The 12,089-nt window shown below is 44.2% G+C and overlaps 1 protein-coding gene across 1 annotated transcript in view; it reads left to right on the top strand.

The window, feature by feature from the left end:
- Positions 1 to 12,089, top strand: part of PGM2L1 (phosphoglucomutase 2 like 1) — a 47,810-nt gene that overhangs the window by 17,035 nt on the left and 18,686 nt on the right. The window contains exons 3-5 of the mRNA XM_015815477.1: positions 6,887 to 6,993; positions 8,980 to 9,064; positions 10,660 to 10,743. Coding sequence (XP_015670963.1) covers positions 6,887 to 6,993; positions 8,980 to 9,064; positions 10,660 to 10,743 — 276 coding nt within the window. The remainder of the gene's footprint in view (positions 1 to 6,886; positions 6,994 to 8,979; positions 9,065 to 10,659; positions 10,744 to 12,089) is intronic.

Raw genomic sequence — 12,089 nt, forward strand, 5'->3', positions numbered from 1 at the left:
GATTTGCCCAGTCTTGTTAAGTAACTCTCCAAGAAAAAAAAAATAATGCCCGGGGTTACCGGTGAACTTGGCTTAACCTCCCTTACAGGATAAAACAACAAAAGGCATGCTCTTCTGAGCTTCCTGGAGGAATATTAAAATAGAGAGGATTTGTTTTTGTTTTTCCTGAGACTGCTAGAATATTAAGTGGTGCTTTGTTTGTTTTTTTTAAAAAAAAGATTTTAAGTGGAGTAAACCCTGAGGAAACTGCACTTAGGGATGAACTCAAAAGGATGGTCGCGTGGCCCTGTTAAGAAACAGCCATGCTCAGCGGTTGAAGCGCTGTCCTTGCCAACGAAGGGAGCATGTCTGTTTTATCTGATTTTTCTTTTTTTTTAAATCTTGGGCAAAGGCGAATATTCCAAGGAAGTCTGTGGCAGGGATGCAATGGGGCAGTGGTGGCGAACCTATGGCACGCGTGCCAGAGGTGGCACTCAGAGAATACAATAGAAATCTAGAATAGAAAAAAGCTGGAAGGGACCTTGGAGGTCGTCTAGTCCAGCCCCCTGCTCAAGCAGGAGCACCTATACCATCTCAGACAAGTGACTGTCCAGTCTCTTCTTAAAAACTTCCAGCAATGGAGCGCCCATGACTTCTGGTGGCAAGCTGTTCCACTGGTTAATTGTCCTCACTGTCAGGAAGCTTCTCCTTAATTCCAGGCTGCTTCTTTCCTTGACCAGTTTCCATCCATTGTTTCTCATCTTTCCCTCTAGTGCTCTGGAGAATAACGTGACCCCCTCTTCTTTGTGGCAGCCCCTCAAATACCGGAACGCGACTATCACGTCTCCCCTATTTCTTCTTTTCTTTAGACTAGCCAAACCCAAGTCCCGCAGACTTTCATCCTCCTCTTTTAATTGAATTGCCCTGCACACCTGAATAATTTTTTAGAATCAAGGCTCGTAAACACGCGGGTCCTAACTTTTAGACCCCTTTACAGAGGTCGTCCTGAACGACATGACATTATATTTGTGCTTTATTATCTTTGGTCTTGCCTCGTCCAGTTCTCTAGCACCTAGCCGGCACCTTCGTAACGTTTGTTGAGACCGGAAGGAAGAGGAACTGGGAGAGTCAGTCATGCTCCGAAAGCCTGGCCTGCACGTGCTGACTTTGTGTTTTGGTTCGCTGGGAAGAATGCGCCGGCTGATAAATCATAATAGGCGTTTCTTGGAGGAAGTTCAAATTCAGACACCGGGGAATCTCTGCGGCTGCGTTCTAGTTTTGTTGACGACGACCGTTCTGCGCTGCTCGATGTTTGCTTCCCTAATTCTTGTGGGTTGCACGGGTGGGCGTTCTCTGCTGTGGCTGTTCTTTTTCTTCTTTCTTTTTTTGTATAGATTTTATTAGTTTATTAGTTTTTATAGGGTTGGCTTTGAGTTAGGGTTAGGGTTGGGGTTGGGGTTGGGTTTTTTTCCAAATAGCATTTTCGATATTTAGCAAACGGCACAATGTCTGGGTACATGCATTTAACTAACAATAATAGATATAGTTAATTATCATAAACAATATATTAATTCATCACTCAATAGCGGTCTTCTTACTAATATTCAAAATTACATATCGCGTTCCTTTCTCTCTGATGCAGTGGCTGTTCTTTTGATCTAGCAGAATTGTGGTGGTGATTTGGTTATGAACAAATCCTCCTTATGTATGCATGCCTATGTGTATGTATACACACACACACACATATACATACATACATAGAAGCAACCTGGAACTAAGGAGAAACTTCCCGACAGTGAGAACAATTGATCAGTGGAACAACCTGCCTCCAGAAGCAGTGAATGCTCCAACACTGGAAGTTTTTAAGAAGAGACTGGACAGCCATTTGTCCAAAATGGTATAGGGTTTCCTGCCTGAGCAGGGGGTTGGACTAGATGACCTCCAAGAGCGAGGGAGGGAGGGAGGGAGGGAGGGGAAGGAGGGAGGGAAAGAGGGATGTGGGGGAGAGTGCATATGTGCCAACACCAGACTAGAAAACAGGAGACAGTGATTTAAGATAACCTTTATTGTCAGTTTTTACTGTGGGCATATTGGCACACATTAAAAATGAAATTCTGTTGCCTGCTCTCAAAAGTGTACACATACATAACACACATATAATAATAATAATAATAATAATAATAATAATAATAATAATAATAATAATAATAATAATAATAATAATAATAATAAAGTTTGAAGGGGCCTTGGAGGCCATCTAGTCCAGTCCCCTGCTCAGGCAGGAAACCCTAAACCATTTCGGACAAATGGCTGTCCAGTCTCTTCTTAAAAACTTCCAGTGTTGGAGCATTCACCGCTTCTGGAGGCAGGTGGTTCCACTGGTTAATTGTCTTCACTGTCAGGAAGTTTCTCCTTAATTCCAGGTTGCTTCTTTCCTTGATTTGTTTCCATCCGTTGCTTCTTGTCCTGCCTTCAGGCGCTTTGGAGAATAGCTTGACCCCCTCTTCTTTGGGGCAGCCCCTGAGATACTGGAAGGCTGCTATCATGTCCCCCCTCGTCCTTCTCTTCATTAAACTTGACATACCCAATTCCAGCATCCGTTCCTTATATGTTTTAGCCTCCAGTCCCCTGATCATCTTTGTTCCTCTTCTCTGTACTCTTTCTAGAGTCTCAGCATCTTTTTTATATCATGGTGACCACAACTGGATGGCAGGATTCCAAGCGTGGCCTCACCAAGGCCTCGTGATTAAGTGAATCACTGCAGTTCTTAAGTTAGTGGCACGGTTAAGGAAATCCGGCTTCCCCATTGACTTTGCTTGTCAGAAAGTCGCAAAAGGGGGTCGTGTGACCCCGAGCAACCGTCATAAACGTGAGTCAGTGGACAAGACGTTTGAATTTTGACCACACGGTCATGGAGATGCTGCAACGGTCGCATGAAAAACAGCCGTTAGTTCACTTTTTTCCAGTGCTGCTGTAACTTTGAATGGTCACTAAACAAATGGTTATAAGTCAAGGACTCCCTGTGCATTTTACCTATGCATTTTTCACCCCCTCTCGAGTTTTTCGGGTTTAATCCACGTTGCAGCCAGTTCCAAGAAAAGGACTATGCACTGCAGACGTATTGAGCAAGCAGCTAAGTGTGGTAAAGATCCAGGCCCTAGGTCTCCTGGGCGGGATTTGTGCTGACCGAAAGTACCACTATGTTGAAGATAGATTAAAATCTCTCCCTGGAAAATTACAAGTTGGAATGTGAAGTCTTTGCTGTCCTGACTTTACGGTCCCCAAATACATAATAATAATAATAATAATAATAATAATAATAATAATAATAATAATAATAATAATAATAATAATAATAATAGTAATAGTAATAATAATAATAATAATAATAATAATAATAATAATAATAATAATAATAATAATAATAATAATCTAATCCAACCCCCTGCTCAGGCAGGAGACCCTATACCATTTCGGACAAGTGGCTGTCCAGTTTCTTCTTAAAAACTTCCAGTGTTGGCGCATTCACCGCTTCTGGAGGCAGGTTGTTCCACTGGTTAATTGTCCTCACTGTCAGGAAGTTTCTCCTTAGTTCCAGGTTGCTTCTCCCCTTGATGAGTTTTCATCCGTTGCTTCTTAATAATAATAATAATAATGATAAAGTTGGAAGGGACCTTGGAGGTCATCTAGGCCAACCCCCTGCTCAGGCAGGAAACCCTATACCATTTCGGACAAGTGGCTGTCCAGTTTCTTCTTAAAAACTTCCAGTGTTGGCGCATTCACCGCTTCTGGAGGCAGGTGGTTCCACGGGTTAATTGTTCTAACCGTCAGGAAGTTTCTCCTTAGTTCTAGGTTGCTTCTCTCCTTGATGAGTTTCCACCCGTTGCTCCTTGTCCTGCCTTCAGGCGCTTTGGAGGATAGCTTGACTCCCTCTTCTTTGGGGCAGCCCCTGAGATACTGCAACCCTGCTATCCTGTCCCCCCTCGTCCTTCTCTTCATTCAACTAGACATACCCAGTTCCAGCAACCGTTCCTTATATGTTTTAGCCTCCAGTCCCCTGATCATCTTTGTTGCTCTTCTCTGTACTCTTTCCAGAGTCTCAACATCTTTTTTACATCGTGGGGACCAAAACTGGATGCAGTATTCCAAGTGTGGCCTTACCAAGGCCTTGTAAAGTGGTATTAACACTTCACGTGATCTTGATTCTATCCCTCTGTTAATGCAGCCTAGCACTGTGTTGGCCTTTTTGGCAGCTGCAGCACACGGCTGGCTCCTATTTAAGTTGCTACTATTGAGCAAGGTAACCCCTATACTATACCTGTACATTTGGTTTTTCTTGCCTAAATGTAGAACCTTCCTTTTTTCACCCTTGAATTTCATTTTGTTAGATAGCACCCAGTGTTCAAGTCTGTCCAGGTCCTCCTGTATCCTAAGCCTGTCTTCTGGAGTGTTGGCTATTCCTGCTATGTACATCTTGAGTGCTTCAGTTTTTTGTGCTGGAATAGCCCACTTTCTTCTCTTTGGCACGTAAGGCATTTTAAGATTATGCTGTCATGCAGTCATATCTCAGTTTAACAAACTACGGTAAGTTTGAGCGTTTGGCCCATGGGATGGATCTTCATATCCCTTCCTTTCTTCATATACCTCCCTCCCTATTTCCTTTCTTCCCTTCCCTCCCTCCCTAAAATTTTGCTTATCCAGAAAATAAGCTGAAAACAAGTTAAAATTTTTAACTGGCACCTTACTAGTTTTGAACCTGACAGTGGCCCATGTACCAAAGAATAATAAATGGGAAGCTGTTTGGCATTGTTGTAGATAACTGGAGAAAGAAAGGAACCTCTGATATAGTGATCAACTTAACTTAAATAGAATTGTCTGAATTAGTGTACTGTGCTCAGCCTGGAATAGCGTGTTTGTTTTGGAAATCTTTATTGTGTGGGAATAGAATGAACTGTTTCACACAGGATAAATTATTTACTGCTCAGCAAATATTGTCCATTGTGATGGTTTGCTTTAGCACTTATCTCCACCTATTGGCACTTGGCAAAAGTGACCGAAAGTATTTCTTTTTTTTGTTTTTCTTGCAAAGTGATCCAGGGATCAGTAGCTTCAGATAGTAGCTGATTCAAGAGCCTCGGCGTAGGAGACCTTGGGCCAGGCCCAGACATCGTGTAAACAAGACTGACTCCTTATCGTTTAAAAGAAAAAACACTTTATGTTTTCACTGTGTATGCTGCCCAGAGTCAACTTGTGTGAGATAGCTGGCTACATAAATTTGAGAAATAACAATGAAAACCAAACCCACATTGACAGAAGTTATTTCCCTTCTCGACAAGCTGGGCCTAGATAGCAAATTTTCCATAGAAAGATGGCTGATGAACAAAACAAGACAGTGGAGCAAGGGCAGATTCTCCCTTCGACCCATCATTCTGGCTAAGGATAATTCAGCCTGGAGGAATCAAATATTTATTAAACTACTGATTCATCTATAGCAATATTTCTCAATTTTTGTCAGCCAGCCAGGAATTCTGGGAGTTGAAGTCCACACATTTGTCTGAAATGGTATATTTATCTGAAATGTTGTAGGGCAGGGGTAGGCAACCTTGGCTCTTTTATGACTCGGGGACTTCAACTCCCAGAATTCCTCAGCCAGCATGGGGGAAACTCTGGCCCCTTCATGACTTGTGGACTTCAACTCCCAGAATTCCTGAGGCAGCATGGGGGAACTATGGCCCCTTCATGACTCGTGGACTTCAACTCCCAGAATTCCTCAGCCAGCATGGGGGAATTATGGCCCCTTCATGACTTGTGGACTTCAACTCCCAGAATTCTGAGCCAGCATGAGGGAACTGTGGCCCCTCATGATTCGTGGACTTCAACTCCCAGAATTCTGAGCCAGCATGAGGGAACTATGGCCCCTTCATGACTCGTGGACTTCAACTCCCAGAATTCCTCAGCCAACATGGGGGAACTATGGCCCCTCATGATTCGTGGACTTCAACTCCCAGAATTCTGAGCCAGCATGGGGGAACTATGGCCCCTTCATGACTCGCGGACTTCAACTCCCAGAATTCCTCAGCCAGCATGGGGGAATTATGGCCCCTTCATGACTTGTGGACTTCAACTCCCAGAATTCCTGAGCCAGCATGGGGGAACTATGGCCCCTTCATGACTCGTGGACTTCAACTCCCAGAATTCCTGAGCCAGCATGGCTTAGCTTGGAAACCTCTCCCTTTCCCCTCAGCACGGCTGGCTCAGGAATTCTGGGAGTTGAAGTCCACGAGTCATAAAAGAGCCAAGGTTGCCTACCCCTGGTATAGGGTATCCTGCCTGAGCAGGGGGTTGGACTAGATGACCTCCAAGGTACCTTCCAACTTCTTTTTCTCCTCCTTCTCCTCCTCTTCCTCCTCCTCCTCCTCCTCTTCCTCCTCCTCCTTCTTCTTCCTCCTCCTTTCTTCTTCTTCTTCTTCTTCTTCTTCTTCTTCTTCTTCTTCTTCTTCTTCTTCTTCTTCTTCTTCTTCTTCTTCTTCTTCTTCTTCTTCTTCTTCTTCTTCTTCTTCTTCATCATCATCATTATTATTATACATCTTAAAACTGACAAAGCTAAGAAATACTGATCTACAGAAAAAGGTATAAAAATAAATATTAAAAAAATTTAAGTGCATAGGATTTCCTCTTTCTTTTTTTTTTAAAGTGAATTCTAAAATTATTTTTTAAGCATCACGCAGGTATACACGTAAGGCCTATACATATTGCCTAATGATGGAACCACCACTTCCTTGGACTGGATCTGAGAGTGGATGCTTCTGGTCTAAGCAATAGGCCACGATCTCAATAAACCTAACTTTATAAGTTTCCTGCCCAGGCAAAGAATATTGTATTCTCCCTCTCTCTTCCTTTCCTGCAGGGGATGTACAAATACCTTGAGCAATGTTTTTCCGACTTCAAGCAACGTGGCTTTGTGGTAGGGTATGACACCCGTGGCCAGGTGACCAGCATGTGCAGCAGCTTCAGGTATGGACTTGGTCCAGGTTTAAAAGTCTAAAAGTCAAGAATGCCTCTGCTTCTCTTGTACAGGCCAGTAGGATAAGGATAGGATAACCTTTATTGTCATTTTTTTTACTGTGGGCACAACGGCACACATCAAAAATGAAATTTTAGTTGCCCGCTCTCGAAGTGAAACACATACACGACGCACACCTAAACATACTATGAACAACGTATGCATAGACCCACATCCCTACATATACGTAGCAAATAAATATTAAATACTGTCCATCTTGAATATATAATGGAAGGAGGAAGCTTGAGAGCTCACGAGGTTAATGCTGTATGGAATGAAACTCTGGCTGAATCTGGATGTTCTGCTATGGATATTCATACTTTGAAGGGGAGAGCAAATCTGGGGAAAAAAAACCCTTTTTTCTGCAAATAAGCAGCAGTAATAACAGTTAATGAATGCTTTACATAGACCTGACTGGATTTAGATCTTCATTCTCTCTCAAGGAGTCAGAGAAATTTGGATACTTCGGGGTGCAATGGAATAGAAGCTGTAGATCTAGATCTAAATCCTTTTTTTGCAGACAAGCATTTAAGCAGGATTGAATTATAAATATTAGCCTTTCGCCACGGGTACAGTTATATCATACATCCTCTGGCAGACTTTGCTGCTGATCCTGTTGAATAAATCTGGAATCCAACAGACGTACAGGGGCCTAAAAATGCTTTTTAAATCATTTTGTGATACGGAAAGCATTTTGATTCGGGCACGAAGCTGGCTCAAAAGAGAAATTTGGACGACGGGCCTTGTGTTTCTGTTGCTTGCTAAATTCATCTGCACTTTAGGGTTCCAGCACAAACGTGTTGCCTTAGTCAGCACTGTGTAGTAATTTGTGCTGTTGAGAAAGATGGCACTTTTTTAATGCCTTCGACTCGTTTTTTTTTACACTCCTAGAGAGTGCCTAGATTAGGCAAGATTTCAGGATTGGTTTGCCATTGCCTTCTTTCTAGGGCTGAGAAAGAGAGACTGGCCCAGGGTCACCTAGATGGGCTTCATGCCTAAAGTAGGACTAGAACTCACGGTCTCCTGATGACTGAAGTCACCCAGCCAACTTTCATGCCTAAGGCGGGACTAGAACTCACCGTCTCCTAGTGATTGGCCCAAAGTCACCCAGTTGGCTTTCATGCCTAAGGCGGTACTAGAACTCACCGTCTCCTGGTGATTGGTCCAGAGTCACCCAGTTGGCTTTCATGCCTAAGGCGGGATTAGAACTCACCGTCTCCTAGTGATTGACCCAAAGTCGCCCAGCCATTTTTCATGCCTAAGGCGGGACTAGAACTCACCGTCTCCTAGTGATTGGTCCAGAGTCACCCAGTTGGCTTTCATGCCTAAGGCGGGATTAGAACTCACCGTCTCCTAGTGATTGGCCCAAAGTCACCCAACTGGCTTTCATGCCAAAGGCGGGACTAGAACTCACTGTCTCTGGGTGATTGGCTCAGAGTCATCCATTGGCTTTCATGCCTAAGGTGGGACTAGAACTCACTGTCTCCTGGTGATTGGCCCAGAGTCACCCATTGGCTTTCATGCCTAAGGCGGGACTAGAACTCACCGTCTCCTGGTGATTGGCCCAAAGTCACCCAGTTGGCTTTCATGCCTAAGGCGGGATTAGAACTCACCGTCTCCTAGTGATTGGCCCAAAGTCACCCAGTTGGCTTTCATGCCTAAGGCGGGATTAGAACTCACCGTCTCCTAGTGATTGGCCCAAAGTCACCTAGCCAGCTTTCATGCCTAAGGTGGGACTAGAACTCATGGTTTCTAGACTGATGTCTCAGCTGCAACACCAAACTGCTTCTCATGACACAATTAGGAAAACACAATGCAGCGTGAGAGAAATCGCTGGGCTGTTTTGTAGCACATTGTCACTCTTGGCCCATGGCTGAGTTTTCCTTTATAGGAGAAGCTTCTTTATTTCCTGTATTTTAATGTCTTGTTTTCCACAGGCTTGCCAGGCTCACAGCAGCCGTCCTGCTGGCAAAGGGCGTTTCCGTTTACTTGTTCTCAAGATACGTCCCTACGCCTTTTGTGGTGAGTGGCTATTTTTTTTTTTTAAATGCTCCCTGAGCTTCATAGAGTGGCTTAGTAGTACTTCTACTAATCTGAATCTGGTGCCACTCCGGTTTGAATCAAGCCGGCCGTCTCAGCCACCCTATCTAGAAATGAAACCGGGTTAGTACTGGGTTAGTGCCTGGGGCAAATGAAGATTCCCCTTCATCTACAAGCAGTAACATCTCTTCATCCATCCGTAAAATCCCAGCGATGGTCCTCTACTAGCAACCGTAGCTGAGCCCAGGATGCTGGTTGCATGTCGTGTCTGTCGTTAAGCGGGTCCCCGTGTGACCACGCCCAATTTTACAACCTTTTTGCGGCCGCCATTCAGCGTTGTTAAACGAACCCTACTGATTCTGTTAAAGGAACGCCACGCTCGTTAAGCAAGCTCAATTGTTTCCTACAAAAGACATTGTAAATCACCGCGGGGTGTTGCAAACCTGTTGTAAACGTGGGCTGGTGGCCAGGCACGCAAAACGCGATGGCAGCTGTCAGATTTTTTGAAACCGGGTCGTAAGTAGTTCCCGGGAGGTCAGTCGTAACTTGCAACGGTTGCTAAGCAACCGGTCGTAAGTCAAGGACTGCCTTGAACAATAGCTTGGTGCGGAAAAAAATGGATATATCTGGCCTTCTTCTTCTTCTTCTTCTTCTTCTTCTTCTTCTTCTTCTTCTTCTTCTTCTTCTTCTTCTTCCTCTTCCTCTTCCTCTTCCTCTTCCACTTCCTCTTCTTCTTCTTCTTCTTCTTCTTCTTCTTCTTCTTCTTCTTCTTCTTCTTCTTCTTCTCCTTCTTCTTCTTCTTCTCTCGGTGTTTCGCAATGGATTGCTGTTTTATTTGAATCACCTGATTTCCCAAACTGAATTTCCCAATTCAACGGCTAAACTATAATTCCGAGAGTTGTACACTACTAAGCTCACCATGCAGTTTCTTTTTTTATATATATATAACTTTTTATTGATTTTCTAATGCTACAATTCTATCTTTGGAAAACAACATGGCGGCTGAGTAACAATAATTCAATTACATACAGATATTATTCGTACAAATCTCCAACTATTACAGCCAATTTTTCCTCTCTTTTTCCCTTCCAACTTTATTATTATTATTATTATTATTATTATTATTATTATTATTATTATTATTATTACTACTACTACTACTACTACTACTACTACTACTACTACTACTACTACTACTACTACTATTATTTGTGGAACATTTTTAGAGCTTCTTTAGGGCAATGTGGATTTTTGCATGTCTGGACGCACCGTTTCAAAATAACAGCGGTGCTGAGTTACCTCTTTATGCGCCTGCCATTTAAAAAGGCTTTATTTTGTTTTTCTTATTTTAAATAAAATGATTAAAAAAAAAATGCCTTGCCTCTGAAACGCCAAATGTCTTCCTCGGTGCAGCTGTATTCCAGGTGCTTGGAATACCTGGTGTTCCTGCCAAGGACTCGGTCTTGGCTGATTCTGTCATCCCACAAGTGATTTTGGACAGCTCATAGGACCTCTGAGGGAGATGGCAGTTTAGCCACATTAAATATAAAGAAATAAATACACACTTTGCTTTGCAGCCGTATGCGGTCCAGCAGCTCAGGGCCGTCGCAGGGGTGATGATCACAGCTTCCCACAACCGTAAGGAAGACAACGGCTACAAGGTGGGTCCGCCAGTTTGGTAGCTGCCTAATTTGACTAATTGGTTTTCAACTTTTTCCTCTCTCTCTCTGTCTCTTTCTCTGTCAATGATGGTGAAACATTTGGGCTCAATGTGTCAAAGGTTTGGAAAAGGTTTGTGGGAGAGGAGGAGGAGGAGGAGGAGGAGGAGGAGGACTGTGGGGTCCTTGGTGCTCTCTGAGCTTGCTTGATTCCAACGTCTGTAAAGTAATGGATTGATCCCTTGTAGTAGTCATGATCTTCCCTCATCCCAAACACCCTCTCCTCCTCCTCCTCCTCCTCCTGTTGCTGACACCCCAGGAAACACGAGAGACTCGAACCACCAAAAGAACGTCTACAAAGTAACGGATTGATCCCTTGTAGAAGTCACGATGTTCTCTCACCCCAAACACCTGGAGGAGGAGGAGGAGGAGGACTGTGGGGTCCTTGGTGGTCTCTGAGCTTGCTTGATTCCTTGCAGACATTTCATGACCCAACTAGGGAACATCATCAGTGCTAGGAGGGAAATGGAGTTGTAGAGGAGGAGGAGGAGGAGGTGGAGGAGGACTGTGGGATCCTTGGTGCTCTCTGAGCTAGGTTGTTTTCTTGCAGACGTTTCATGACCCAGCTAGGGGACATCATCAGTGCTAGAAGGGAGGAAGGAAGGGAAGGAGGGAGGGAGGAAGGAAGGAAGGACAGACCGTGGGTTCCTTGGTGCTCTCTGAGCTGGGTGGTTTTCTTGCAGACGTTTCATGACCCAACTAGGTAACATCATCAGTGCTAGGAGGGAAATGGAGTTGTAGAGGAGGAGGAGGAGGAGGAGGTGGAGGAGAACTGTGGGGTCCTTGGTGCTCTCTGAGCTGGGTTGTTTCCTTGCAGACGTTTCGTTGCCGAATTAGGTAACATCATCAGTGCTGGAAGGGTGTGGGGTTTGCTCTCTCAACAGCTTAATTAAGGAATCAGCAACACTGAGAGGGCTAGCCACTTGTATATAAACAAAGGGCAAACCCCATTCTCTTCTAGCACTGAGGATGGTACCTAGTTTGGTAATGAAACGTCTGCAAGAAAACAACCAAACTCAGAGGCCACCGAGGACCCCACAGTCCTTCTTCCTCCTCCTCCTCCTCCTCCTCCTCCTCCTCCTCCTCCTCCTCCACAAACCCCACTCTCTTGTAGCACTGAAGATGTTCCCTAGTTAGGCAATGAAACATCTGCAAGAAAACCACCAAGCTCAGAGAGCACAAAGGACCCCACAGTCGTTGTCCTCCTCCTCCTCCTCCTCCTCTCCCACAAACCCTACTCCCTTCTAGTACTGATGATGTTCCCTAGTTAGGTAATGAAATGTCTGCAA

The sequence above is a fragment of the Protobothrops mucrosquamatus genome, unplaced genomic scaffold (assembly GCF_001527695.2).
Source record: "Protobothrops mucrosquamatus isolate PMUCROS unplaced genomic scaffold, P.Mucros_1.0 scaffold344, whole genome shotgun sequence".
Classification (NCBI taxonomy): Eukaryota; Metazoa; Chordata; class Lepidosauria; order Squamata; family Viperidae; genus Protobothrops; species Protobothrops mucrosquamatus.